This window comes from Saccopteryx bilineata, chromosome 3 (genome assembly GCF_036850765.1).
Source record: "Saccopteryx bilineata isolate mSacBil1 chromosome 3, mSacBil1_pri_phased_curated, whole genome shotgun sequence".
Lineage (NCBI taxonomy): Eukaryota > Metazoa > Chordata > Mammalia > Chiroptera > Emballonuridae > Saccopteryx > Saccopteryx bilineata.
In genome coordinates, this window is record NC_089492.1 from 265,701,517 (window position 1) to 265,727,866 (window position 26,350).

Sequence of the window (26,350 nt, forward strand, 5' to 3'; positions counted from 1 at the left end):
TTTCATACAAAAGGGAAAAATAGACAAATATTAACTTTTAGTGAGGAATGATTCACCAAGAAATGATTATATAGTATTTGTATTCAGTCTCTAATATAAATAAATTTAAGTTTTCTATGTATCCACCTAACAACTAGAATTTAAAATATCCTGTCAGCCCTGGCTAGGTGGCTTAGTGGTAGAGTGCTGGCCTGGAGTGTGGATGTCCCAGGTTTGATTCCCAGTCAGGGCACACAAATAGAAAGGACCATCTGCTTCTCTACCCCTCCTCCTCCTCTCTCTCTCTCTCTCTTCCTCTCCCACAGCCATCGTTTGATTGGTTCGAGCATCGGCCCCAGATGGGGGTTGCCCCGTGGATCCCAGTTGGGGCATATATAGGAGTCTGTCTATCTCCCTTCCTTTCACTTGGAAAAAGAAAAAAAAATTCTGTCATAAGAGGATTCCTGAAAAATCTTCATACATAAGAATTGGAGAGCCAAGATACAACAGTAATTTCAAAGACAATCAGAAGACATTAACATATAAAAATCTTTAAACCAAAAAAAATGTATCTGTCAAATTCTTGATTTAGCCTGACCAGTGGTAGCACAGTGGATAGAGCAGTGTTTCCCAATGTGGGGCCCACGCCCCACAGGGGGGCAATTCGATAGTTAAGGGGGGCAATTTGAAAATGGACTCGACATGACTTGAACTCTTTCGCCCCGGGCCATTTAAATGCAATGCTAGATATCGGTGCCAAATTTAACAAAAAATGCAATTCTTAAATAATTGCGGTAAATAATTATTAAGTATAATTTCGTTTGAGGAGACCAAAATATCAACTGGGTGATTGGCATCGTCAAGTAAACTTCGTCCAGGGTTCACCGCGGAGCATGCCGCCTGCCGCGAGGAACCCCGCGGGACGTTTTAAAAACTCGCTAAACAATGCAGTTATTCTCACCTAATTGGCCCATCGCAACTTCTGTAGTGTTTCACATCATTCAGTTGGTGTTAATTTGAAATAAGTGTCAGTCAAAACTGTTGTAAAAGCTCGTTGATGTAATAAATATACATATATATATAGTATAGATATAATTGGTAAGTATTTTACTTATTTATTTATTTATTTTTGTATTTTTCTGAAGCTGGAAACGGGGAGAGACAGTCAGACAGACTCCAGCATGCGCCCGACCGGGATCCACCCCGCACGCCCACCAGGGGCGCAGCTCTGCCCACTAGGGGGTGATGCTCTGCCCCTCTGGGGCGTCGCTCTGCCACGACCAGAGCCACTCTAGCGCCTGGGGCAGAGGCCAAGGAGCCATTCCCAGCGCCCGGGCCATCTTTGCTCCAATGGAGCCTTGGCTGCGGGAGGGGAAGAGAGAGACAGAGAGGAAGGAGGGGGGTGGAGAGGCAGATGGGTGCCTCTCCTGTGTGCCCTGGCCGGGAATCGAACCCGGGTCCCCCGCACGCCAGGCCGACGCTCTACTGCTGAGCCAACCAGCCAGGGCCTGATTTTATTTTTATCAATATTAAACTCTTTATTAAGTACTTCTTTCATCGGGGCTAGAAAGCAATAATACTTTATAAATATTATTGGGGCTATAATAGTGCATGCACGACAATTTTAATTTTAGAAGCATAACTTTCCAGAAAATTTTGTCAAGTGGGAAAATATAGATACCTTTTGATTTGCGGTGGTAGTGTAATAAATGTGTTATATACATTTAAATAAATATGAATTTTTAGTATATGTTTACTCTATGTCACATTGAATATATTTTAACACATATTTTAATATCAGCATTTCTTAAAACGGTTCTTGAAAAAGATGACAAAGATGTAAAAGCTATGCCACTCAGTAACAATACTGTTAGCAGAAGAATAGACGAAATGAGTGAGGATATTGAAAAACAACTTATTGAAAAGCTGAAAACAAGAAAATTCTCCTTGCAAATGGATGAATCAACTTTGAGAGACAGTGAGGCAGTATTGATAACTTATGTAAGATATATTGATAAAGAACATTTTGCTGAAGAAATGTTGTTCTGTAAAAGATTAGAAAGCACCACTACCTCCAAAGATATATATAATAAGCTAAAAAACTACTTAGATGTCAATGATATACCAATGAAAAATATAACATCTTGTGCTGCAGATGGTGCTCCCAATATGATGGGCAAGAAAAATGGCTGCTTAAAATTGATGAAAGATGCGAATCCAGAAATGATTCTTGTGCAGTGTGTTATTCATAGGGAAAACTTGGTAGCTAAAAACATCTCGCCTGTTCTGAATGAAGTATTACATACAGTAATAAAGTGTGTTAATGCTATTAAAGCTAGTGCCAAATGTGAGCGTCTTTTCAAGCTATTTTGTGAAGAACAAAATGAAGACCATGTGAGACTTTTACTTCATACTGAAGTAAGATGGCTATCTAAAGGAAACTGTTTGAAAAGATTTATGGAACTGTTTGATACTCTTAGTGATTTTTTAAGCGACAAACCTGAAATGAAGTATCTGTTAACAATAGATGGTAAAGCATTTGTGAGTTATTTAGCCGATACCTTTGAAAAACAAAATATATTAAATAAGCATCTTCAAGGAACAAATAAAACTCTTGTCGATGCAAAAGCAAAGATATTTGGTTTCATTACCAATATTGAGTTATGTCAGAAACATATTAACAACAAAAACTTTAAACAGTTTCATTGGCTCCAAAAATGTGAAGTAACTGATACCGCTTTACTTGTTATTGTCAATCATTTGAATATTCTATCGGCTGATTTAAAAGAAAGATTTTCTTATTTAAAACAAATTGATTTCCCGACATGGATGATCAGCCAATGTTAGTGGATTTGTCTGATATATCAAATATACAATATCAAGAGAACTCGCAGAATTGCAAAATGATGAGTAAGTTAAAGCTTTATTTAATATCAAAGGAGCGATGGCATGGCTTTGTGAGGAAACAGAAATCAAATACCCAAATTCAACCAAATGTGCAAGAAAACTATTGCTACCGTTTCCATCTTCATTTTTAGCTGAATGTGGATTTAGTGCTGTAAATGATTTACTGGTAAAAAAAAAATCGGCTGGATATAACACAACGTGGAGACTTGAGACTAAAGCTAACCAAATTGGAACCTAATATAAAATCTCTGTGCAGCAAGCATCAAGCGCAAGGATCACACTAAATTAAAATAATAAATTAATATAGAAAAATCTGTATTAAAATTATTTGGAATTTAAATTTCTGTTTTTCATTATATGTTTTGAAATTTTACTTACTGTTAACAATTTTGTTAACAATTTCCATAGTGATTTCTTCCTAGAACCTATCATTTGTTTATTAAGTGAACAAATCAATTTTTTAATGTTAAAAATTATGTATGTTACATAGGGGGGGGACATAAAAATTTTAAAAAGGTTAAGGTGGGGCATGGCACAAAAAAGGTTGGGAAACACTGGGATAGAGTGTCGTCAACCTGGGATGCTGAGGTACCAGGTTCCAAGCTCAAGATTACTGGCTTGAGCACAAACTCACTGGGCTTGAGTGCAGGCTTCCCATTGCCAGTTTGAGCACAGAGCCACTGGCTTGAGCGTGGGATAATAGACATGACCCCATGGTCACTGGCTTGAGCCCAAAAATCATTAGCTTGAAGCCCAAGGTTGCTGGCTTGAAGCCCAAGGTCACTGGCTTGAGCAAAGGGTCATTGGCTTGGTTGGAGTCCCCTGGTCAAGGCACTTTTGAGAAGCAATCAATGAACAACTAAAGTGCTGCAACTACAGTTGATGCTTCCTATCTCTCTCCCTGTCTGTCTCACTCTAAAAATAAAATAAAAATAAAACTTTATTGCACATTTTCCCCAACACATACCAGTAGTAGTTTCAATTTCATGTGCAGCATAACTGATGTAATGTTCAGGAAGAATGAAAATTTTGTTTTTGATGATGACAACCTTGAGACATTATATCTTATCTTCATTAGAAATTATAGTCAATCATGTATAAACTGCAGTGAACAGTAAACTTTGCGTTTCAAGAGGTCCAATTCTTAGCTCAAGAATTCATAGGAGTATTTAACTGAATTATACATGTCTAGCTGGCCCAGTAGACGAGGTGGCTTGATTCAGAAGAATTTTTTATGATGTTGTCCAGACATTGGGCATAATTTCATATAAGAAACCCAAAGAAGAAAATTATCTTGGAAAAACTTTTTGAAACATCTTTAAAAGTTTTAGGACAATTACAAAGTGTTTAATTTTTGCCTGACCAGGCGGTGGTGCAGTGGACAGAGCGTTGGACTAGGATGCAGAGGACCCAGGTTCGAGACCCTGAGGTCGCCAGCTTGAGTGCGGGCTCATCTGGTTTGAGGAAAAGCCCACCAGCTTGAACCCAAGGTTGCTGGCTCCAGCAAGGGGTTACTTGGTCTGCTGAAGGCCTGCGGTCAAGGCACATATGAGAAAGTAATCAATGAACTAAGGTGTTGCAACGAGCAATGAAAAACTAATGATTGATGCTTCTCATCTCTCTCCGTTCCTGTCTATCCCTCTCTCTGACTCACTCTCTGTCTGTGAAAAATAAAAAAAAATAAAAAAAAAATGGTTAGAAACTTCCTTTAAAAAACAACAACAAAGTGTTTAACTTTCATGTTTTGTTTTCCAGGCTTGACAACCAGATAGTTATATAAAAGTCACCACCTATGGACACAAATCATCACATTCCCTAAATAGCACAATAGAAAGTTTATAAAACAGAGACAGGAAACAGTTATGGAAAAATACAAATAGATGATAAAGAAGTGAGAGTCTAAAACTTTTCACAATCTAGACAAACTTTCCCTTTTCAAATAGGTATAATGAAGGCAAACAAAATAAAATGGAGCATGCAAAAGAGAAATGGCACAAACTGGTTAGAGAAAATTCCACATAATAAGGCTTGTAATAAAACTCTCCTTTCCACCTTTACAGCTGGAATACTTCTACACCTACTTGACAATACTTCTACACCTACTTAACCCTAACCAACAAATACTTTATTAGCATTATGATATCAGTTTACTTTATATAAGTTTTTCTTATCTCATATTCTGGTACCTCCCAAAATAGCAAAATGAGAGGTGAAATTCAGCCTCTTGTGATACCATTAGTAAAAAGAGCCCCCCTCCAATATTTTGAAAACTGACAAGTTTGTGACAATCTGAATGAAATAAACCTTCAACTTTAAAATACCAGGTATGAGTGAGCCTCTGAAAAAGCAAACCGTTATGTAACATCTACTTTAAGTTCCTCAATTAATTACTTTAGAATCTTAAAAAGTGCTTTTTTTCTTCTTTTAAGACAAATTCTGCTCAAGTTGCAATTTTTTCTCAAGACTGTTGTTTTCCCCAAGGAGAGAAACTGGTTTTCTTAAATTCCAAATTTCCAGGAATATGACAATGCTTCTCTAGGGAATAGAGAATGAAAAATAAAATACTGTCACCAATTTTAAGATCCACCTCCTCACATAAGCAGTGATCCAGCCTGATATATATTATATTTCCAAGAGCCTCAGGAACTACAAGGTGGGACAAAAGTAGGTTGAGAATTTTGAGTACTCAAAACGGAGGGTTTTTTCCCCCATTTATTACTATTTAGTAATTACTGGATTATTTTCCATACCAACAACGGTAAACCTACTTTTGCCCCACCGTTTATATACCAGGCTGCCATAAACATCAGAAGAGAACTCAAGGATGGAAGAAATGTCATCTTGCATTTGACATTACACTAAAACCAAACTTAATCCTCCTCTGTTATCCCATTCTATCTTCATAACTACCTTAAGAGGTAAGTAAAGGGGGAGGCTGGCCGCCCAGCGCCTCCACGGGACACACACAGCCCGGTTCAAGAACACGCACACCACTGCGCCTCCAACCAGAATAACAAAAGTGATGGCAAACCCTTTTAGACTCCAGGAAGAGCAATACCGCCTAAAGAAACCCAAACTTCCATCCTTTCAGCAGTGTACCCTGGCCAGCAGTTTCTACTACTCAGTGGCTCGGGAGAAATGCGGAGGGACTGCGCGGAGGCGGAGGAGGGGAGCCGCCCGACTGCGCTCACCTCGCACGCCAGCCCGCGCTGGGGCTGAGGGAGCGACGAAGCTCAGGGAACACCCCCACCGACCGGGCCAACAGCTCTGACACACTCACCTGCGGAGCCGATTTCCATTCATGGAGCTGGGGGGAGTGCTTCGAGCGAGAAGGACGCCCGCCACCGGGGGCGAGGAGGAGGCGCAGGGGGCGACGCGGTGCGACAGGCACTCTCACTTGGCCGCGAGGCGGGGTGGCGACAGCTTCTTCTCAGCAACTGCGCTCCCAAAGCTCTTGGCAGAAGGAGCCGCCGGCGGGAGGCAGCACGCGACTAGGTAAGAGGAAGAAGCGTGAGGCGGGGAGAGGTGAACTGGGTGCGGAACTTGCGTCGCCCGCGGCCGCTTACGCTTGCATTGCCCCTCCACAACTGCGGCGCCGCCGCCGACCTTCCCGGGGCCGCCCCCGGAAGCCCGCTGGCGTCAGTTCCGTTGCCCCGGCTCGCCCGACATCGCCTCTCGGTACCAAGCCGTGCAGGCTCGACGTCGGTGCGAACAGCGCAGGGGCGTCGGGGAGCGGACGTTGGGCCTGGGCGGAGCCTAGGGCTCGAGAAGACGGCTGTGGGCGGGGCCAGTCTTCCCACAGCCCTCCGCTGGGTGGTGCGGGCAGGAGACAACCTGGAGGGGTGGGCTCCTCGCACAGCACCGGTAGGGAGTGGGGCCTGTCTGACGTGAAGTCGCAGAGGGGTGCTGCTTCTCTGGGGAGGGGCCTATCTGGAGCGGGGCTGGTCCGAGGTACAAGGCCCGGGACCTGCGGCTGAGAGGGCCTTCAGCCGAGAATGTTTTGGGCAGGGCCGCCCTCGTTCCCGAACCCCTCCCTCCACGCCCAGTTTGGACAGCCCCGTGCGCCTCCTCCTCACAAGTTGGTCAAGTAACCGCCACAGCTGGTCACTCCGAAGTCCACAGGGTTGCTTTGACCATGGAGGGGGGGGGGGGCTGGAATGTACTGTTCTGCTTGGGAAAAGGTGACAAAGAAACAGGACATAATACAAAGATCAGACCAAAAAATTTCTACGTTTAAAATTCTTTAATAGTGCTTCGTCACACTATGAAGACCCAAACTCTTTTCCAGGGCCAAGAATCATGGCATAACGAAGACCCTGCCTTTCTCCTGCAAGACTTCGTCACTGCTACAGCTGTACCGGTCTGCTTCGAACCCCGACAGGCTAAGTGCTTTTCCGGCCCGGAGCCTCTCTCTTCTCTCCCTCTCGCCTTTATACACCTCACCGTGAGACGTCTCCGAGGACTTTTCTGGTATGGTGGGGCACCTGTTTCTCTAATACAGTATTTCTTCATAATCCTGTTCCAATCTGTGATTTTAGTTTATTGTGTGCGCCCTATCCCACTAGAATGCAAACTTTTAAGATTACCAGGACCAGCACATTAACCGGCGAGCACTAGGTCCTTTGTATATGTTTGTTGACTTTAATGGTGATACTGTTTTATTCAGGTTGAAGAATGATTATGACTTTTCCCTATGTCCCTAAGTATCAGTCATGGTTAGACTTTTAAAAATCAAAGTACATTTTTTTAAAAGCTTGGAACAAAGAGGGACAAAAAAAATACCCCCATCTTAAGTGTCCATCGTCCGCCCCTCAACTCCCCCCAATCACTTTGGGACTCTGGATTAGTCTCTTGGGCCTCTGGGGTTGTTTCCTATTCTAAAAAATAGAGAACAGGTACCTTACAGTTGCGAGGCTAGGGACTGTAATAGCACAAAGAAAACCTTCCCTAAGTGTTAGTGAATTTACAAAGTAGTTATTTAAAAAAAAAATACTTCTTTTGGTTACTACTTACTAAAATGGTTACTGTTGGAAGTTACCATTTTAAAGCACTTACTAAATGCATCTACCTGTAAAACACTTCATAAATTGGATTCAAATGCACATCTGATTCCAATTCTTTCTCACTTCTACCTTTCCATCCTTACACCTTTTTGCTGAAAATGTCCTCCCCTGTTTAAAAATATCAAATGTCACCAAATGAAACACTATCTTCAAAATTCTTTTCAATCCTTGACTGTACACAGTTCAAATCTATAGGAGCGACCAACAGGGTAAATACCAACTGTTATGCAAGGGTCTATCACACTTTCAACCCCTAAATCTGAAACTGTTCCCTAAATGATTGCAGGCTTGTTCTGTCCCAGAGTAGATGCGGTGGTGGGGGCGGGATGAAACCTGGAAGTGTGCCACTCTTCTTTGTTGACACTGATGAAGCAGGACTTGCACCTTCTACTTAGATCCAATTTAGTAAATGTCAGTAATTCCTTTCCAGGGACCCCACCTCTTTAGTGTGCACATATAAAAGGCTCATGAACTATAATATCAGGAAATGAGAAGGTAAAAAAGTGTGAACGATTCTGCCAAAAGCAAAGTTGCATGAGGCTTGCTCCTGAACACATGCACACCCTATTTTTGGATAACATCATTTCCAAATGAGTCTGCTCTTAAGAGCATACAGGAGGGTCTTTGTGCATCTTGTTAATTGTCACAGCCCCAGTGCCTAGAACACTTACACAGCATAGCCTGACACAGCCTTCTGTAAGTAGTTATGGGATGGATGGATGACTGGGCTTCAAGAATGGGGCTCAGGATGTAGGCTAAAACTCTGGCCTTATCTCCTGTGGGACTGGTTGCTCTCAGAAGGTAGTATAAAATTAGTACAGAAATCTCAGGGGTATGGAAACCAATGCCCACTGAATGTTGCATTCCTAGGCTTCCTGTGCTAGATAAACACCATCAATGGATGAAGAGAATTCTACTCTCACATAGCCTGAAGTTAGTCGACTTGACACTTGAATTCAAATCTCCTGTAGACCATCAGTTTTTAATCAGAAAGGAAGCTACAGTTGACCCCTGAATAACATAGGAGGTAGGGACACTGGCCTCCACAGTTAAAAACCTGCATATAACTTTTGACTCCCCTAAAACTGAACTATGGATATCCTTGGGGGATTGGTTCCAGTACTCCCTGTGGATACCAAAATCCAAGGATGTTCAAGTCTCTTGTATAAAACGGTGTAGAACAATGCATACAGTTGGCCTTCCACATCTACAGAATTCCAATGGGGGACTGAAAATACTGTTTTCGATCTGCAGCTGGTCTGATCTGCAGATACAAAACCTGGAAATACACAGGGATGACTGTATATTTATTGAAGGAAAAAAAATCTGTATATAAATGGATCTGTAGTTTAAGCCTGTATAATTCAAGGTCCACTGTACTTTGTACTGAAGAAGGACAATATAAAACATACTGGCTTTAGGACAAAGCTGAGATTATCTGTGATCCTAGAAAAGTCACTCTTTCTCAGCCTCACATTACTCATCTGTAAAAACCAAATGACCTATGTAGAGACACAGCTGGATTCCTATCTAAGCCCTTATCCCCTTCTTTCTTGCCTAATAGACATGACTTATCTTCCTAATCCACATGATTTAGATGAGTAACTCCTAAGTAACCTCAGTATTCATCTCATGATTGATAATTTCATTTGCTTTGCCATCTTCCAAGGAGGAAGATGACCCATTTCTAGCAAATGAGACACGAGGCCAGATCTGCAGGGGCTTCCAGGGATTTTCTCACTTTTAAAGAAAACACTGGAAAAAATTAGTTCCTCTTCTGCCAAGACATTGTTCTGTCAGCATGTCAGCATTTACTTTCTGGAATTATGGTAGCCACCTTGAGACCCTGAGGTGAATTAGCATAAGCACAAACCAACATAGTGGATAGCAAAGCAAAAAAATTTAAAAACCTGGTTTGTTAGTATTATCATTGAGCCACTGAATTAACCAACCTCAGAGCCATATTAAATCAAGACTTCTTGTCACGTGAAAGTTCCCTTATATAAGCCAACTTAATTGGGGTTTTGTTATATGCAATTGAGGTTAACTGATAAACTACTTCACACGAATGTTGTGAAGATGTAATTAAATATATAATATAAACAGATGCTGTACCAAACACCTAATCCTGTCCTTCAATGAAGTACCCAAGCTCCACCTTTTCCAGTTTACTTCCATTAACAGCCCATAGGCCATTTTCAGAAAACTGGCTGGGAGCTTCCACTGCCTCTCTTAATTAGAAAGTTATTTGCCTTCAGAAGGTGGGTAAGAGGGAAGGAGGGCTCCCTACAAGGTCCCTCAATATTTCTTTGTCCCAAAAAGACATCGCCAAGATAACAGCAGTGAAGCTGCGGCAGCGCAGAGCAGGAGGACAGTATGTAAGCCACGCTATCCTCAAAAACCTAAATATGGTAAGCTGGGGAGGGCAGTCTTGGTGCTCAAGTGGACTAAAATGTAGCTCATCCCCAGCAAGTCCACTTTTCCACTTTTCTCCTCCTTGACATCACTGCTTTACAGGTGTGCTTCTTTCATGTTCTGTGCACCTTTTAAGCTTGCCAGGTTTCCCAGCCTATAGCCGAGGAATAAATGTCTTGAAAACTACAAACAAATAGGGAGAGCCATTTGCTACAATTTAATGCTACTTCCTAATCAAGCAGTACAGACAGCAGTCTAAGGACCGCCCAGACTCAGAACATGAAAACAGTTTTCTCTTTGCACTATATCCCTTTCCTTTAGTCACCAAACCCTCCCATAAGATTCTGTAGTCTGGTAAGCCAAGAGATACCCAACATATACCAAGCCTCACTCTGCCCCAAGCCACTTGCTAGACAAGAATGTGCTACAAATATACATATATGTTGCCAGTTAACAGGGCAGAAGGAAGGCTGCTCAATCAATACGGAAAGGGGATGTCGAGGGGTGCTAGTACGAGCCTTACCTCAAAACCTTGAGCTCTAAAACCAGACAAATCAGGCCTTGGGCTCCCACCATATTTTTCTCTTTAGTAGTGACCAACAGCCACTTATAATGATAATGATAACAGCCACGTATCTCATAATGATCATTCTCCCACTTGCTTTGCTAAATACTTTACTTCCGTTTCATTAAGAGTCATAAATTAAGGCCTTACTTCAATTGGGGAAAATCTCCATGTTCCAACCTGCTCTTCAAGTTCAACCAACCTCACTAACCCTTGCTGCTGAAAAAGAACATGGGTCTGGCTGGCTGCTCCCAAAGGAATCTGGCAGGTGGTAGCCACAGGTTAGCTCTGCAATTTGAATTCACCACACTTGGCCTCCAGAGGAATGCTGGGCCCATGTATACACATGCTAGCTGCCACTGAAAATTTCTCACTGGGCTCTATGCCAGAATCTTTCTGAGCAATCTTCCCACAGAGTTAACAGTGTTCTAGCAGTACCAGGGAGAAATGCCAGAGCTTACATGCTTAACAACTGTGCCATCAACTGAAGGTACAAAACTACAGACCCTCTAAGTTGGGGTGAGAGTGAGAAAAGATGATGATAATCTGGTTAAGTTTCTGCTTACCTGAAGATTCAGAAATGCTGAGTCATCCTGTACACTCAGTTATCACCCTAACTCCCCATCACCCCCACTCCCTGTATTAAAAACTACAGATCTAGTTTATTTCAATTCTATTTGCAAATACTGACCCCTTAAATGTAAGCTTTGGCCCTAAGATGACAAAAGTGAATAGACGGTAGTACTGCTCCTGGAAGTTCACAGGCTCTGGGGAAACAAGTCATGAAAATAGAGCAAGCACGTACGTGCTATAAAGTGCACTGGAACACCATCTATGACACTGGTTAGGAACAAAATTAGGTTTGTTTATTTTATTCTTTTACAAATTTCTCCTGAGAACAGGAGGAAGCTGGAGGTGATGGTGGCGGTTGTGGTGAACAACTTGGAAGACCCAGTCTAAGCCTTATTCAAATGAGGTTTTTCCAATGCTCATTTTCAAGAAATACTGGAGAACGACCATAAAGTTCTAAAATCCCAGAGAAGATGGGGTGGAGGATGGTGAACTGAATAGGAAAAAATATCCCCTTCTCATGGCAGCAGTTCATGTTAGCCACACCCTTCTTGGCTTCTATTCCACTCTTTTTACTCCCATCTCATTAAATTAGCCAAAATGTACAAAATACCTACTAGTGCTTTGACAGTCACCTTAGGTTCTGCTTCCTCTCATCCCTTAAATTGTTCCCTAAAGTTGTATATAATACTCCTCTCACTCTACTCTTTCTAAACCATCTTGTTAATTCCTATGGCTTTAACTGTCACCTATAATTGCAGTTTTGTAGTCTTTCCTGAGCACCAAAACAGTGTTTACTGGAAACGTTAACCTCATTGCCCCATGAGAACTGCAAATCAGTCAATACAAGGCTAATTGTCTTCACAAAATTCACCATCTTTTTTCTGTAGTCTCCCCTCTTCCCATCTTGCTTAGAAGAATGTCCCAATACACTCACACACTCAAGCGGAAACCTGGGTATTAGCCTCTACTCCTCTCTTCCCCTTCCATCATCTATTCAGTACTATTAATTCTATCTCCTGAGTGTTTCTCAAATCTGCCCTTTCCTATCGTTGTTGCTACAGCCTTACAGCCTTGTTTCAGTCCTTCATCATCTCTGTCCTGTATCAGGGGACCATTTAACTACTCATATCACTAACCAAACTTTAAGCTCCTTAAGGAGACAATATTCTTCATTTTGACTTGTGCCTGCCTTTTCCCCAGCAATACTACTGGACACAGTACTTCCCATGCTGGTTGAAGAATATGTGGAGGCCCTGTGAAGTATGATTACATACCATCTGCAATTTCCAAACTCTGGAATTTGTTTTTACCACTTTCTTCCTTTAAAAATGATGGTTCTGCTCTTGTAACAATCTATTATTCTAACCTAAAATCTACCAGAGATATAATTAAACCCAACAGTTTGCTTTGCTAATAGGAAAAAAGAGAAAAAGAGACCGCACGTTAAAAACAGAAGCCACTGTTGTCTTTATAAAACACAGAATTGTGCTGCTGCTGTTGCTTGCTTTAGAAGGAACTGTACATTACAGCTGCTGGGATAATTTTACAATAGACTGGACAAGGTACAGCTCAAAGCAGGACACAAACACAAGTCTCAAAGGGAAACAAATGCAAACAAGTACACAGCTGTGGGGCTCCAGGGACATTTCCCTATCCATGCTGTACTTGAGAGGGATAAAAAATTTAGAAACTAAAGTGAAACCCAGAGTAGTCACACATGCCCAGCAGATGGCTGCTAAGTGCCAACATCACACATCATTCAGGTTGGACTGTGTGCACCTGAAAGTCATTTCATTTTTCCTTATTGCTACTACACCAGGGGACACGGTGCATTTGACACATTGTCTTTACTTGTACAATCCTTGGAGATTTTACTTTCCTTTATAAAGAAGGAAATCTGCCTTCTCCACCTTATTCTGATAGTTTTTGTTTTGAGCCGTTCCCTCCACTCCCTTTCTTGGGCTCCCAAACAGCAGCCAGACATCCTAAGTCAACAGGAGTAGAGTAAGAGAAGAGCACCAACCTAGCCACTTCCTGCTCAGGGAGAAGGCAAGTCCTAATAAATGGAGGAAAGAAAACCAGAGCATCCCTTCTCCCCAATCTGCTTAGAAGGCCAAATAGAAAAGAGTGCCCTGCACATCCCTGCCATGATCAGACTTTAAAAAGGAAGGCATACCAGCTACCATCCTAAATTAGCTTAGGCCCAATAAATATAAATAAAAATAGCTTCCCCAGATGTAGTTTCTGTAACTGCATTTGGCTAGTTTGAGATGACTTTCTACCTTGAAAGGAAAGAACTTCCATCTTTCTTTGTTATACATGATGCCAGGTCTAAAACACTGCCCTACCCACCTTGCAGATATTCCATGGGCCAGCTAAAAAGTGTCACCTTGGCTGCACATCTGGAGTGCTAAGTCTCATTTACAGAATTCTGGACAAGAAAAAGAAAACTCCAAAAACACTGTTGCTTAGCCAAAGAGAAGCCATCTAGTAGGTGGGAACCAGGAGCTTTTTAGGGAGGTTTTACACCTTTAGGTATGTTTTTCTTCAGCATTATTCTAAATCTAAGTTCTCAGCAACAAGAGCCCAGGTTTATCCCGAGAGACCAGCAATAGCACCTCAACTCCCAGTAGGTCAGGCTGGACTGGAAAAATGAACAATGAGCAGTGCTCTCCTTTCCTACCTTTTATCCAAATTCTCTCCATTCTTTTCCCATCACTCCCTTCCTCCCCCATGTCCATCCCCTAACCCTCAACCCTGGATACCCAAGCAGCTCAATCCCAATAGATCCTCAGAACAGGGAAGCCCCAGGTGAGAGAAATGGAACCAGATGTAGAAAAAGCAATGAGAGAAACCAACTCCAAGGAGTATAGACAGGTGTGAAAGTTGCCAGAAGCCCCTGATTTCATGCCAGGTGGGAAGGCCTGCTGCACAGCCCTTCTGTAAGCTTGAAGGCTGTCCAGCCCAAAGAAGACATCTCTGGACTTGGGGAATACATTCTTGGTCTTCTGCAACCAAGGCGCTAAGCCTGACCTTGTCAGCTAACAGTGGGATCATTGTAGACATGCAGAGAATTCATCATCAGGTAGGCAGAACAGCAAGCAAGCTGACTGAATGAGGGGGGTTGGGTGAAAGGAAGCCAGGGAAAGAGAGAAGAGGAAAAGCAAGGCAAAAGAGTGGAACAGAGGGAGTAAGAGACTTGGCTAAAAGGATGAGTCTGGGGTCATCCCAGTGCTTCCTCAGAACTTAAGTGAAAGCACCACCTAAACCAAATCCAAGAAAGCCAAAGCCTGCTGCCAACACCAGTTCCCAATCCGCATGCACCACTTTTCAAACAAGGATAATCCTCAAGGTCAAGAGTATTTTCAAGTCTCAAAGATTAAAAAAAAAAAAATCAGAGCAAGAAGTCATTTTCTTGTCATTGCCCAAGCTGCTTCTTTTGCTTTCATATATTTTTAAAAAGTTTTATTGATTGATTTGAGAGAGAGAGAAGGGAAGAGAGCGAGAGAGGCAGAAATATTGATCTGTTCCTCTGTGTGCTTTGACAGGGGATCAAACTGCAACATCACAACATTGGTATATCGATGATGCTCTAACCAACTGAGCTACCCAGCCAAGGCTCTTACTTTTATTTCTTGAATGGCATATGCAACACCAAAGGGCTAAAAACCATATTTCAAGCCCCAGCTCCAAACCCAACTGGAGAGAGTGAGGCAGAGAAAAAGGAAAGAACACGAACTTGCTGAGAGTAGGTGGCTACCACCAGTTCTTTATAGATATTTGCAAATGCTGGTGAATGACTGGACCCTCCAGGAATAGTGCCCTGATCCTAGCCCCAAAATGCACCCAAGAGAACATGCAGAGCCCACTGTCCCAAGAGAGCTCCCCTCCCCCAAGGGTGACTGAACATGAAGTAGACAGTATATGAAGGTGATGGACAGGGTAGATGGGAGTGTTGGCATCACTCTCTTTAGGCACTTGTGTAAGGAATGTAGGCTCTCCAGTGAGCTAACTCCTCCCAGAGCCCTCCATTATGTTCTTCAGCTGGGCTGTGCCCAGTGGACACCCCATGCTAGAGCCAGTAGGAAAGAAGTAAAGGAAGAGTTACTCAACAGTCCTGATGCCTTTCTCCATAATCAATGTTTGTGCTACGTTTTGTGAAGTCACTGAACAAAGTAGCCAACCAGAAGAGAACCTGGGAGAGACTGTTTACATAGCAAATCTGGGTCTGTAAAAGGGCTGCTGGGGAGGGAAAATGGTAGCTTTAACTGCACAGGCCCAGATTCAGACCGGCCTTCCTCCGGCTAGCCTTCACGCCTGAGCTAGGTCTAAAGTGTCATGGCTTTATCACCAGATTGGGGCAAACCCAAACCCAGGCTCCTCAAAAAGAGGAATTTCCACACTGAAGCTGCAAGTTCTCATCCCAAGCAGTGGGAAAGAAGAAAATGGTCAAGGAAAGAGGAGGTCTTGCCTCAAGGCCAGCTAGAACCCCCTACTTTTCCAGTTCTACAAAACAGCCAAACCCCATCTCTATCCAGGGAGAACAAAAGAAAAAAAAAAAAAGAAGTCCATGCCACCCACTCACATGCCCTAGTGGGAAACCAGGAAAAATTCATTTGTGTAAACAGAAGCAATAGGGAGCAGCAAAATTCCCCAGCCTATTCACAGGACACGCTGGAATCTGGGATGTGCCTAGGTGTAAGAGGACAGTCCAAAGGAAGGAGAAGATGCGCTTGCAGGAAAGAGTGCAGTGCAATGCAGAGGAGGGAACCTATAGCAAGAAAAAGGTATTTTCTGCACAAAGGAAAGGCGGGGCCTGAGCCCCACCTTGGGGAGATGATCACCCCTTACCTAGCTAGGCCAAAGAACAATTCAGGTACATAGTTCTTTCTAATGGCTCAATGTTTCTGGGATGTAAACTCATTGGGCATTGGAGGGATATCCAGATTTTGGCAATAGACTCAAGTTATGGTATAAAAATAACAGTTTTTGCTCTTTTTTTTTCTTATTTTAGACCTAAGGATCGTTTGTTATAAGACACCCCAGTTAAGAAATATTGAAACACAAGAGACTTGACCATTGGGGAAAAAAGAAGCCAAGAGTGAGAAAAGCTATGAAAGTAACTCCAGACCCAGGCAGGCGGGAGGGTGGGGGAGGTCAGGGAGGAAAGGAGGCATAGCCAGTCATCTCAGCAGCTCCAGAGACTTGTCAGGCCTGAAAGTGCAAATGTCAATGGATTTTAACCATCTTGAGGTTGTAATCTTTTTAAAAGCTCAATGGATATGGAAGTCAATTCCTTTAAATGCAAATAGCTGGCGCTCTGGCTGGAGGCTTGTTGGGTAAGGGGTCTATCTTCCCCACCTACCTCCTCTACCCCCCCCAACCCCCCCAAAGAAAGATACAAAAGGTTGCAGTTCTGCAGCATTACCGTTACAGGGAAGGCACTGGTTACCCACCAGCAGGCGGAAGGAAGACAGGGTCGTGTCACTTCAGAGCTAAGTGCCATAGTGCCTTAAGTCTTATTAGGGGCTGGATGTCCGTCAGGGAGGAGGTGTAAGGTAGGGTAGGAAAAGGTGAAGAGAGGAATAAGGGAAGTAGGGGTGGCAGCAGGAGGAGGAGCAACCAAAACCATCAGCATTAAAAAATCTTTTCTACAAACTGGATTCTTAACCCATTAAAACATCTTGTATCCTAAAATATTGATCTGGGTCTGGTTTCGTTTTTCTTCTTAAACAAATCTAGACCTTTTCTGATTAAGGCTCCTAAAAAATCCTTCCCTCCTCCCACCCACTTTCTTAAGCCCCTCACTTTCCCATCTAAAGTATCAAACCCAAACCTACCAGCTTTCGTCCGCAGGACTGCAGAGCCGACCTTACCAAGCTGTCAGGCATGAGTCTTTAGCACTGTGAATCACATGAGACACCTGTATGTATGGTGGGCACCCGTGCTGCCCTCTTGGTCCAGTGGGGTCAGGGCCAGATGTGACAAGATGGGGTGAGGGGTATGAGGTGAATATCAGAAATTTCTGGCTGGTGGTCTGGCTTACTGGCCCTGTTCCCCACCCTTTTGCCCCATCTGTGGAAGGAAGCAAGGCCTTCTCCACTCTTCTCTACCCCACCTCCCTCCGCCCTGCTTCCTCTGAACTTGGGCAGCATAGCTCTTGGGGCTTGGAAAACTTTCTTCTATCCATTGAGGTAACAGCGTTCTGCCTTCAAGCGAAGTACATGGTGCGCAGAGTATCCTGGTGAACCTGCACAGCTTTGGCCAGGGCCTGAGGGTCCCGCCCATTGCTCTGCCCCGATATGTGGCTCCCTTCTCCACTGAAAAGGAAAAATGAAAAAAGCCCTTGCTGGTGAACTGAGCTGCTGCTAATCCCCAGGGTGTGCCAATTCCCATACCATAAGAAAAATAAAATCCAACCCCAATTTGGCAGATGAACCTAGAGACACCAAATTGAACAACACCCATTTCCTTCCACCTAAAGAAAGCTGGGAGGATCTGGTAACCAGAGGCTGAAGCAAAAAGGAGTCCAACATGATCCCAGGCCTCACCTGTCATGCTCCTTGTCCACTAAGTGATATCGTGCCCGGAAAGCCACCAGGCGGGCATAGTAGGCAGGTGCTGGGATAGAGACAGAGCGTGTGCATCGTACATAAGTGTGGCATAGCTGGTACGTCAAGATCTGGAGCTCATCTGCTGTGAAACGGTTGTCATCCCAAAGGACATAGTAATGGGATGGTCGGCTGGTGCCCTGGGAAGACAGGAAGGTAAGGGGCTCCAGATTGGGCAGCGGGGATGGCTGATAAGGAACAGATCACTGTTAAGGTTATGGCTAGATTGGAAGACCCACCCATGAACAGGCAAATACAAAGTCAGTCATCTATGTCATTAAAGCACCCTTTTTTTTTTTTTTTTTGCATTTTCTTTTCTGAAGCTGGAAACAGGGAGAGACAGTCAGACAGACTTCCGCATGCGCCCGACCAGGATCCACCCGGCACGCCCACCATGGGGCGATGCTCTGCCCACCAGGGGGCGATGCTCTGCCCATCCTGGGCGTCGCCATATTGCGACCAGAGCCACTCTAGCACCTGGGGCAGAGGCCGAGGAGCCATCCCCAGCGCCCGGGCCATCTTTGCTCCAATGGAGCCCTGGCTGCGGGAGGGGAAGAGAGAGACAGAGAGGAAGGCACGGCGGAGGGGTGGAGAAGCAAATGGGCGCTTCTCCTATGTGCCCTGGCCGGGAATCGAACCCGGGTCCTCCGCACGCTAGGCCGACGCTCTACTGCTGAGCCAACCGGCCAGGGCCTTAAAGCACCCTTTTTATAGGCAGTTTGCCTAAGATATTCAAAGTACACTTCTGTTCAAGTACATTAAGGGCTTATTAAGAGAATAATCATGATCTGAATGCCACTCAGTGATGACATATATATTCTAGAGGCAGTGGTAATAATCACTACTTTTTGACCCACTGGAAACCCCAGGACTTAGTCCAACTACCTGGATGCCTGCATGGCTGCACAGATAGAAGTCAAACTCGAATGGGTGGGTGATGTTGGTGTCCACAGTGGTCCCAGCTGGGATGTTACCACTCTTCCCAATCTGTATAGAGACAAAGACAACCAAGATCCCAAGACCTGCCTGGCCCTAATTAAGGCCCCAACTCAATTCTACTCTGACTCCACCAGAATCCCAAGAGTAAATCAGAAGGTGCTGTTCCCAGAGTACTGGTCTTAAAATAATGGGCTTCTAAAGTCACATGGAACTGTGTTTAAGTGCTAATTTCACCATTTATTAGCTGTATGATCTTAGCAGGTCATTTAACCTTTCTGAGGTTAAACTGGAGATAATAATAGTACCTACCTCACAGGGCTGCTGTGAGGAAGACGCCTTGTACAGTGTCTAGCACATAGGAGAAGTTCAATAAATGGTAGTTCCCTTTCCCTTCTCTGGGAGCTGGTCTATATATAGGGTCTATAGGCCAGGGAACTAGGAGGAGGGAGAGGAAGTATAAGGGGAGGACGGGAGAAGGGGGGAACAAAGGAAAAGAAGTGGTAGAGAAAGGATCATGAGAGCTAGAGGGAAGAACGAGGCCAGAGAGGATGAACAGGCCAAGGACTAAATCCCCAGATTTTAACTCAAAGTCTTTTTTCATATTAAGAGAAGGAGACAAGATGGATGAAGGAACAGGTGGATTCCTCAATCCCTCACTCACTCGCTCATTCTTGTCAGCACAAAAAAGGCGGGTATGATGGCGTTTCTGCACCACAATATAAGTGATCCCAGGCTGGTAGTCCTTTTCCAGTTTGATGCAGGCATCACGAATGGCCAACAGCTCATAGTGGAGGATCTAAGCACAGGGTGAGGAGGGAGACAAAGAACACACAGCTCCTCTTGAGTTCACAGATCTTTCTGAATTAAGGCATTGATTGACACATGGCATTTTGCTCAGTCTCCTTTTATAAGTTCACACCCAAACATTAGAGCTAATGGGTCCTTCCTGCCAAAATCAGCCTTATTTGCAGTTTACCTAATATGTTCCTATAAAACCTTTGATAGGAGGCTTACCATCAGCGGAGAGCACTTACCTGGTTACTATGCATAAAGAGACCTGAAATCAAGATACAGAACCGGCCCTGGCTGGTTGGCTCAGCAGTAGAGCGTCAGCCCGGCTAGTGGAAGTCCAGGGTTCGATTCCTGGCCAGGGCACACAGGAGGAGCACCCATCTGCTTCTCCACCCTTCCCCCCTCCTTTCTCTCTTCCCCTCCCATACCAAGGCTCCACTGGAGCAAAGTTGGCCTGGGGGGCTGAGGATGGCTCCATGGCTTCCGCCTCAGGTGCTAGAATGGCCCCCATTGCAGTGGAGCAACACCCCAGAGAGGCTGAGCATCGCCCCCTGGGGGGCATGCCGGTGGATCCTGGTTGGGCACATGTGGGAGTCTGTCTGCCTCACCCTGCTTCTCACTTCAGAAAAATACAAAAAGAAACAGAACCAATGTTCACAGAGAAATCACTAAACTACAATGCCCAAAGCAGAGTCAATTTCAGGATCAGGAGGGTAATGGGAGTTCTCCTGTGACCCCCCCCCCAAAAGCAGATAAGATTGGTACCACCAGAGAAGAGCAGACACAATAGTTCAGAGACAGATGCAGAGGGAGTTAGATGAATTCTGTCCTACAACAAAGCACGAGTGTCAGAAAATGGACTACCTAAAGAAGCAGCCACAGGTAAATAACCATAGGCAATAGATGCCTTGTGGCCTTGTGTATTACCTATAGCAGGGGTTGGGAACCTTTTTGGCTTAGAGAGCCATGAACACCATATATTTTAAAATGTAATTCCATGACAGCCATACAATGACCCGTCTACTACATAACACATTATCCAATAAAAATTTGGTGTTGTCCCGGAGGACAGCTGTGATTGGCTCCAGCCACCCACAACCATGAACATGAATGGTAGGAAATGAATGGATTGTAATACATGAGAATGTTTTATATTTTTAACATTTTTTAATTAAAGATTTGTCTGCAAGCCAGATACAGCCATCAAAAGAGCCACATCTGGCTCGCGAGCCATAGGTTCCCGACCCTTGACCTATAGGGAGTCAAAACTATATGGTAGAAGTGGATAGAATTTATAATCAATCAGAACTAGGTTTAAACCCAAGTTTCATTTAGTTGTATTTCCTTGAGCAAGTTAACCCCTCTAAGTCTCATTTTCTTCACACCTATTAAAAGTTAGTAATAAGACCACCCTCACCAAAATAGATAATTAAGTTAAAGCACAGAAAAACTAGTAAGAGCTTAATAACTACTGACTGTTTTGCTAAGCAGTTTGGATTTTTAACTTAAGGCTACGTGAACTAGACATTTCTGAACAGAGAAGCGGTATTATAACTTTATCTGGTATTTTAGGAAATAGTGGATGCCCTGGAGGAAATTGAGCACAATGGCTAATAACATGGACTTTGGAATCACACCGATTTGTCTAAATACCAGTTCCACCACTTATTAGCTTGGGTGACATTGAAGAAATCATTTCACATTTCCAAGCCCCATTTTTCTCATCTGTCAAATAGAATAATTGCTACTTTATAGGGTTACTGTAAGCATTAAATAAAACACATATGAAGTGCTTAGCACAGTTTATGGCACATAAATGGTAACCAATAAATGCTAATTATATTATTAAATGGTAGTCAAGGAGACTAGTTCAGTATACAAGTTTAAACAACAGAATATGAAGGCTTGGCAGGCAGGAAGAACAGAAGAACATTATAAAGAAAGGTCAACAGCAGGTGGCTTCCAGACTAGTAGCATCACCTAGGAACTTGTCAGAACTATAAATTCTAGGACACTAATCTAGACTCACTAAATTAGAAATTCGAAGGGTAAGCAACGCAGAAGTTTTAACAAGCCTTCACAATGATCTTGACACATGCTAAAATTTGACAACCAGTGGTCTAAAGAAGTAGTCTTCAACATGAACCAATTACTAATAGGCAGTGAGGATCTTCTGTTACAAGAAGATGCTTGTGCATGCCACCTCTTAGTTGTGATTGCTGCTGCCAAGCCTATTCCATTTAGCAAAGTTCACGTGCCAATAGCTTAGAAAAGGTAGCAGTATTCTCTGCTTCCATTAGGCCTTCTGGCCACAATATGAAGGTGGTTTCAACCAACTGTAGGCCTACCTGAGGAAGTTGGCCTTCAGGAACCCCATCTCGGTAGAAGATGATACGGGTAGGCTTGAAGCGAGTGGACTTGTAGAACTGGATAAGCAGCTCACGCACCATGTAAGATAAGTCTTCAATGATCTCCTGCCGAGGTCGCTGCACCCTCACAGTAGCACAATAACGGCTGGGGTGGGCATCCATACTGCCTACCACCTGACAATCCAGGAAGCAGGATAAGTCCCTAGAACCTCTACCCACCCAACGCTGTCAGGCTGTGGGTCTACCCAAAAGCTTCTCATTAAGAAAACTATGCCATCAAATAAGTAAGATTTTGGATTCAATAAATCCTGGTTTCAATCTCTGTTTTATCACACATGTAGCAATTACTTAATCCTTTTGATTTTCTTTCTCATCATCTCAGAAAGAGATAAGAATAATAACATCTGCCTGACCTGTGGTGGCGCAGTGGATAAAGCGTCGACCTGGAAATGCTGAGGTCGCTGGTTCGAAACCCTGGGCTTGCCTGGTCAAGGCACATATGGGAGTTGATGCTTCCTGCTCCTCCCCCCTTCTCTCTCTCTTTCTCTCTCTCTCCCCCTCTCTCTCCTTTCTAAAATGAATAAATAAAATTTAAAAAAAGATTAAAAAAAAAAGAATAATAACATCTGCTTGCAGTGCTGTTACAGTACATATAAAGCACCCTGCACAGGGCCTAGCCCACATTATATGATATAAGTTTGATTTCCCTAACCCTTGCAGAAGGGAATGTGGAAGTTTGGCACTACTAATTTAAAAAGTAACCTCATCTAGCCACAAGTTTGTTCTTTTTTCATTCAATTACTAATCTACCCAGCAATCATGGTGAAGTATTCTTACAGGTAGTGAGAGTAACATCATTTTCAAAGAGGACAGTGGCCAGAGCATAGAATGGATGGCCACAAGGTAAACAGGGATAAGTATAGTACAGTGTTCCCTGCGTTTATTGAGATAAGCACAGACTGCCTAGAGAAACATGAGGATTGAGGAAAGAGAAGTAGAAGGAAGGTCTGATCCCTCTAGCAATTAAGAAGCCCCTAGGGGACAGGGAGCAGAGAATTCAGGGGAGGGATTAGAGAGACAACTAATATACTAGATGGATGGATCAGGGTTAGGGATGGGGAAGAGGAAAGGACAGTCTCAGTAACTAAGTAACTCCCTTAGAAAGGATTTCAGAGAAGAAATATGGTCACTACCAAAATCCCAGAAGTGGGCGTGGAGAGAAAGAGAGAGAGATAAATTCAAATACAGAGCAGGAGAGTTGGAGACTGGGCCAAGTCTCTGACCACAGCCTATACCAGGGGTAGTCAACCTTTTTATACCTACCGCCCACTTTTGTATCTCTGTTAGTAGTAAAAATTTCTAACCGCCCACCGGTTCCACAGTAATGGTGATTTATAAAGTAGGGAAGTAACTTTACTTTATAAAATTTATAAAGCAGAGTTACAGCAAGTTAAAGCATATAATAACAATTACTTACCAAGTACTTTATGTTGGATTTTCACTAAGTTTGGCAGAATAAATCTTTATAAAACAATTTACTATAGTTAAATCTATCTTTTTATTTATATTTTGGTTGCTCCACTACCGCCCACCATGAAAACTGTAATGCCCACTAGTGGGCGGTAGGGACCAGGTTGACTACCACTGGCCTATACTCTCATTGCTCTCATTGGGGGAGAGAAAAAGGGATTATACAGTTAATTTTATGAAGATACCAAGGGAGTGGTTAATGGAGATAATCAGCTAAAAGGGAAAGGCTTTATGAAGGGTCAGGCTCCAGAGTTAAGGGAAGGAAATCATGTGTAGTCATGGGAGCTCGGAGCTAAGAGAACCTTATAAGGAAGGTAGAGAATGTCACTTACTGCTGTGATAGAAGGCTTTTTACCGTCCCCTGCTGGGGGGTGTGTAACATCTGCTCCCAGGAATATCACTGGCTGTTGAAAGACTGCAGAGCTGAACAAGGAAGAGAAAACAAATGGTCAGGAGATGGCTCTTCTCTTCCTGGTACCATCTAGCACCTACTTGGTCCTCTCTCCCTTGTGCCTGACTCAACTCTGCCTGGCCAGGGTCCTATCTTTTCATCATTCCCCGGAATGGTACCTTGCTTGACAAGGGCAAGGTGGGCAACAGAGTTCATACCGCTGGTGTGGGACTAGGATGTTGTTTATGCCACCAAGTTTGACATTGATTTTCAGGCAGAGGTTGGACAGAGTCTGAGGTGAGGTCTTGACCACATTCTTCACTTGCACACACTGTGTAGCCATTCCCAAGAGTGTATCTCCAACACGTTTCACTTCAGCTACGAGCAGGGAAAGAACTGATTAGTGCATTCAAATACTTAATGGATGCCTACTAGTCCAGGCAATATATGGGTTGCCAGGGACAATGGTGACCAAAAACACATAGGGTCCTTACTCTTATGGTGTTTACTGTCTAGTGACTAATCTTAAAATTCATGGAGTATAACAATGATACATGCTACAACAGAAAATTTCATGGAGCTATGACAGCATTATCACAGAGGATAATAACCTAGCCAGAATAGGACTAAGTTGATTGAAGAGAAATCTAACGAGAAAAAAGGACTCAGAAGAGAAGTGGAGTGTGGGAGACAGCAATCCAGGCAGAGGGAACAGCATGCAAAAATGCACTCTGATAGGAGACAGTATTATATGTCTGAGAACTAAAAAGCCAAAGTTACTACAAAGGAGCGCAGAGACTGACATAGGGAAGAAAGAAGGTAGCTTATATTAAGGTGGCAGTTGTTGAGATGGAGAGAAACAAATAGATTCAAGAGATATTTAAAAGACTCAGACTACATATGTAAGGGAAAATAATTTGCATAACTTCTGTGTTTCTTGCTTTTGTAGCAGATAGATACATCAAACTCTTTTTGAGACATTTTGAGTTTGAAGTGCTTTTTGGTTATCCCACTGAGGATATCAACTAGGCAACTGGGTGTAGTAGTTAGAAGCTGAAGAGTAGTCAGACAGAGAAGAAAATTTGTGAGATACGTAGGTACAAGCAGTAAGTGAAGGTATGATCTTGAAGCATTACCAAGGAAAATAATAGAATAGTAAGAGAGCTTGGACCTGAATCTTCAGGAACTCCCAATATTTATAGAACAGGAAGAAGATGAGTCTAAAAAGGAAAACATCTGGAAAACTAAGAGGAAGATCAAGACAGTTGTATCATGAATGCCAAGGGAAGAGAGAGTGTTTCAAGCAGAAACAAGTGTTCAACACAGTCAAATGCTGCTTACAGATCAGGTAAAATAAGGACCAGAAATGTTCTTTGGATTCAGTGTTATTAAGGCAAAAAATTAATGTATCAAGGCAAAAACTTTTGGTGATATAGTACTAAGGAGATGTAGGATCAAAGAAGGATTTGGGGCCCTAGCCAGTGGCTCAGTGGCATGAGCATCAGCCCAGCATTAGGACATCTCGGGTTTGATTCCTGGTCAGAGTACACAGGAGAAAAAACCATCTGCTTCTCCTCCATTCCTCTCCTCCTTCTCTCCTTCTTCTTCTCCTGCAGCCAATGGCTCACTTGATTCGAGATTGGTCCCAGACATGGAGGATAGCTCCATTGGAGCACATCAGCCTCAGGCACTAAAAGTAGCTTGGAACTCAAGCATTGCCCCAGATGGGGTTGCTGGGTGAATTCCAGTCGGGGTGCATATGGGAGGCTGTCTCACTATCTCCCCTCACCAAAAAAGAAAGAAAAAAAAAAGTTTGGTATATTTCAAATGGGAGAGACTTGAGCGTATTAAAAAAGCAAAAGAGATCATTTCCACTTTGAAGAGAGATGGAGCAGTTAGTGGTAAACCAGTGATTCTATAGAAAACATTCAGAAAAGCCAGATAAAATACAGAAATCATCTTTTTGAAGGCAGCAGAGAAGTACTAATAAGAACTAGAAGGGCTAAAAGTCCAGTGGGGAATCTCACAGAGGTAGGCTATCTGCTGTAGCTGCTTATTCTAGGTACATTTACTAATTCTAGGTGTAGGCAGGAAGCTGAGACGCCAGGCTTTACACCAACAGAGCAACCACATATAGAAGACAAAGAAAGCAACAGTTTCTGGTAGACACTGACCAGTTCTAAATATGAAAGGTAAAAAAAAAATTTTTTTTTAAA

General features: G+C 43.3%; 2 protein-coding genes and 1 long non-coding RNA gene across 6 annotated transcripts in view; 1 reads left to right on the forward strand and 2 right to left on the reverse strand.

Moving 5' to 3' along the window:
• AGO3 (argonaute RISC catalytic component 3) overlaps window positions 1-6,512 on the reverse strand; it is a 136,032-nt gene extending 129,520 nt beyond the window's left edge. The window contains exon 1 of the mRNA XM_066269661.1: window positions 6,167-6,512. Within this exon, the coding sequence (XP_066125758.1) occupies window positions 6,167-6,185 (19 nt within the window). The 5' untranslated portion in view covers window positions 6,186-6,512. The remainder of the gene's footprint in view (window positions 1-6,166) is intronic.
• A 40-nt stretch (window positions 6,513-6,552) lies between these two features.
• Window positions 6,553-26,350, forward strand: part of LOC136331347 (uncharacterized) — a 41,439-nt gene continuing 21,641 nt past the window's right edge. Inside the window, exons 1-2 of one of the 3 annotated variants that reach the window (XR_010730474.1) lie at window positions 6,553-6,750; window positions 7,175-7,356. This is a non-coding gene — a long non-coding RNA (uncharacterized lncRNA). Of the gene's footprint in view, window positions 6,751-7,174; window positions 7,401-26,350 lie in introns of those variants that run through there. The other 2 variants (XR_010730472.1, XR_010730473.1) reach the window with 2 other exon arrangements.
• Window positions 17,581-26,350, reverse strand: part of AGO1 (argonaute RISC component 1) — a 40,019-nt gene continuing 31,249 nt past the window's right edge. For both annotated transcript variants that reach the window (XM_066269659.1, XM_066269660.1), the window contains exons 13-19: window positions 24,353-24,512; window positions 24,076-24,166; window positions 22,193-22,387; window positions 19,714-19,848; window positions 18,999-19,100; window positions 18,054-18,253; window positions 17,581-17,822 (exon numbers count right to left, since the gene is read on the reverse strand). In XM_066269659.1, coding sequence (XP_066125756.1) covers window positions 17,714-17,822; window positions 18,054-18,253; window positions 18,999-19,100; window positions 19,714-19,848; window positions 22,193-22,387; window positions 24,076-24,166; window positions 24,353-24,512 — 992 coding nt within the window. In that variant the 3' untranslated portion in view covers window positions 17,581-17,713. The remainder of the gene's footprint in view (window positions 17,823-18,053; window positions 18,254-18,998; window positions 19,101-19,713; window positions 19,849-22,192; window positions 22,388-24,075; window positions 24,167-24,352; window positions 24,513-26,350) is intronic.